The 3206-nt window shown below is 62.8% G+C and overlaps 1 protein-coding gene across 1 annotated transcript in view; it reads right to left on the reverse strand.

Annotated features, from left to right (window-relative positions):
* STARD8 (StAR-related lipid transfer (START) domain containing 8) overlaps positions 1 to 3206 on the reverse strand; it is a 14413-nt gene that overhangs the window by 1029 nt on the left and 10178 nt on the right. Inside the window, exons 8-14 of the mRNA XM_009334280.1 lie at positions 3017 to 3197; positions 2645 to 2855; positions 2272 to 2386; positions 1698 to 1913; positions 1061 to 1278; positions 682 to 858; positions 5 to 19 (exon numbers count right to left, since the gene is read on the reverse strand). Coding sequence (XP_009332555.1) covers positions 5 to 19; positions 682 to 858; positions 1061 to 1278; positions 1698 to 1913; positions 2272 to 2386; positions 2645 to 2855; positions 3017 to 3197 — 1133 coding nt within the window. The remainder of the gene's footprint in view (positions 1 to 4; positions 20 to 681; positions 859 to 1060; positions 1279 to 1697; positions 1914 to 2271; positions 2387 to 2644; positions 2856 to 3016; positions 3198 to 3206) is intronic.

Here is a 3206-nt window from a genome sequence, read left to right on the forward strand (position 1 = left end):
CCACTCGGGAGACCGGCCCCTGGAGACGGGAACAGGCAGGAGGAGGGTGAGCAGGCAGAAGAGACCCTGGCAGGCGCCAAGGAGCAGCACGTCACTTCTTGCTCCGGGACAGGCACTCGGCATAGATCCAGCTGCAATGGACTATGAGACGCTGAACGAGCACTACACGACAGAGAAGGGAACCCCTTCCCTTCCGCAGACTTGTGGCAAGACGGGGGAATATCTGTGACCCAGCCGGGATTGCACTAGCCCAGAATGACGACCAGACTGCCCCTTGCATCAGCCCATCCTTACACCGCTACACCCCCGCATGGCTCGCCACAGAGGAGAGCACCAACGCCATGCTTCAGACCCGCAGGGGACCCCGTGGTTTCCGCAGAAGCTTTAAGGGACTTGCTGCTGCACTCGGAGCCACCGGAGGAACTGCCAGCACTGCAAGACCGAGCTGGTGGCTCCTTTCCCAGTAACCATCTGGCAGCTAAAACCTGGCCCCAGACCAGCACCCCCTTCCCTCCGGGCAGGCAGGCACCATACTGCATGAGCTGCAACCCTGCCCGTGTTGCCAGGCCAGGCAAGCAAAGGGACGAGCAGCTCCTGCGCCCCACCGCTACCTGCTGCTCCATCAACCTCCCCCATGGCTGATGCAGCCGCTGATGCAGCGGCACCAAGGGCCCCCGTTACCTGAGGTCAGCTCTGCAGATGTGGGTCACTTTGGAGCGTCCCATGGCGCTGGGCTCGATGAGGTACTGGGACATCAGCACGACAGCTTTGACGCCTCCCTCCACCGGCAGCTTGTCGTGCTCCACCGAGATGGAGATGAGCAGGCAGGCTCCCCGCGGCAGGTCCGTGTGCCAGCGCCTGCGGGACAGAGCAGCCCTGCTCAGCTCCTGTCCCTGCGTGCCCACCTGCGGGCAGCCCCTGCCCAGACCTCGGGGTCCGCATCGGGAGCAGGAGGTGGGGGAGCCTGTACAGCCCAAGGAAGAGCAGCCAGGGCTGGGGCCAGATGGGATCCACCAAACCAAGACCAAACCCTCCCGCTCAGGTCCTTCCCTGCCCTCACCGGAGCACCACGCAGTCCCTGCGCGGGTGGGGTGCCATGCTGTCCGTGACGTAGTGGTAGACCTCCAGGTTCTTGTCCAGGGCCTCCACCACTTTGCTCTGCAGCAGGTCCTCATCCCAGAGGTGACGCTCCCGAAGCACCCGGTGCAGCACCGTGGTGGGAGGGGCCTCGACCTCCGTGGAGACCTTCCACAAGCGCAGAGGGTGCCCATCCCCAACCTGATGGGCCAAGGGAAGGGTCAGGCAGGTTGTCCTGCAGGACCCCCACAGTGCTAACCCCCCGAGCGGCTTTACCAGTGGCTCCCACCACTGTGGAGCAGCACCGTCACATCTGCTGGCGAGAGAGGGGATGGGGTAGGATGGGATGGGCACAGGCAGCCAGCTCCTCTGCTAACAACAACGGGGTGGGCTCTCTGCCGGGACTGCTGGGCACAGAGCATCCTCCATCCCAGAGCTGTTCAACTCTCAGCCCCTCCTCTGGCCAAGGCAGGGGTTGCTGATCCCTCCTCGCCGAAGGGAACAAACACCAAGGGGTCGGTAGCCAGTTGGCAGGTGCCGCAGGACCCGTGGCTCCCAGTGGTCACCCCGTCACATTTCCCCACGTGCCCCCAAGGCCCCCTCCACACAGTGGCATTCACCTTTTTGCAGGAGAGCTCCGTGTTCAGGGGCCCCGGGGTGCTCAGCCACCCCTTGAATTTCTCCGACGATTCTTTGAGCAGGCTCTGGACGCTCTGCTCGAAGTAGGAGTGTAAATCCTTGCTTTCCCCCTGACACACGAAGTCAGCCAGGGGATGGGGGTAAGCATCTGCTGCCATATACGAGCTGCTCAGCTGGAGCAAGATGTCGTGGGATACCTGCAAGCCAAGAGCATAGAGATCTTCAGAAAGCCAGAGGAACCCTATGTGGACTTTGTGAGCAGCCCTGAGCAGCCAGAAAACCACAACTCCTCCTCCCACCAAGGAGGGGGGGGAAGAATGGACACAGCCTTCCTGGACATAGGTCCTGCAGCTTGTGACCTGCACCACAAGAAGATGCAGCTGGGCTTCGCTCCTGGGGCTGACCGACTGGTGGCAGCTGCCCCTTGAAGGATGGGTGCCCTTATCTCGCCCCACACTGACTCCACAGGACCAGCACCCCGCCAGCGAGGTCGCATCTCCCACTGGCAGCGCCCAGAGAGGGCAATGCCAGGCTGGACACGCCGCAGCCACCCACCTGGAAGAGCTTCTTGCAGTCCGTGATCATGTGGGAGAGCCCCTGCGTCGCAGCCATGTTCTCGTTGAGGTCCTTCTGGTCAGGCTTCCCCATGGTGCCCCTCTTATGTATCACCCTGCGGGGGAGCAGGTATCGCTGGGACCGGCTGGGCATCCCGCCCGCCTCTAGCCCCCCATTGCTCTGCTTTGTGTCGCAGTGTGGGGGACCCCCACATTGCAAAGCAGAGCAATGGGGGGGCTGTGTGAGAGCACGCGCGTTCCCACCACGCCTTACCCCGGTTCAGTGGCCTCCTCCCAGGATGGACAGGGAAGGGGCGATGGGGAGACGGGGACTGCAGGAAGGCTGGGGAGGCCAGAGCTAGTCCAACCCTTACCTCGGCGAGGTGCTTTCCTTCTTGGACACGTTGAGGTGGAAGATGGAGGGGGCCAGGCACACGGCCAGGTTCCCAGCGGTCATCTGGTTCTCCTCCGCAGAAGCGATGTCGCTCAGGAAGTAAAGCAAGGTCTGCAACACCTCCCGGTTCTCGTCCGGCATGAGGATAATGGCCGCCTGCACCGCCTGCAGCCGCTGCTCCTTCGACACGACTGCGAGCACAGGGCAAAGCTGACGGTCAGCAGGTCCATCCCCACAGACCACCATCTGCCTCCACCACCTCTGTCCGAATGAACAGAGAGATGCCTCCTCCCTGGGAGACCCCGACTTTCATCCCCAGCCCAGAGGCGACCGGCCCCAGCCCAGCACTTACACTGGTAGATCTGCAGGAAGGTGTCCGTCAGCTTGCTGGTGAAGATGGGCTCCGGCAGGTCACGGAAATACTGCTTCAGCAGGTCAGCCACGTCGTACGCCGACTGCCCGTCGTAGTTGACGTTGTCGGGGCTGGTTTCATTCATGTGCCGGAGCGCCTGAATCCGGGACTTCACCCCTGACTTTCGGAA

The sequence above is a fragment of the Pygoscelis adeliae genome, unplaced genomic scaffold, assembly GCF_000699105.1.
Source record: "Pygoscelis adeliae isolate BGI_AS28 unplaced genomic scaffold, ASM69910v1 Scaffold191, whole genome shotgun sequence".
Lineage (NCBI taxonomy): Eukaryota > Metazoa > Chordata > Aves > Sphenisciformes > Spheniscidae > Pygoscelis > Pygoscelis adeliae.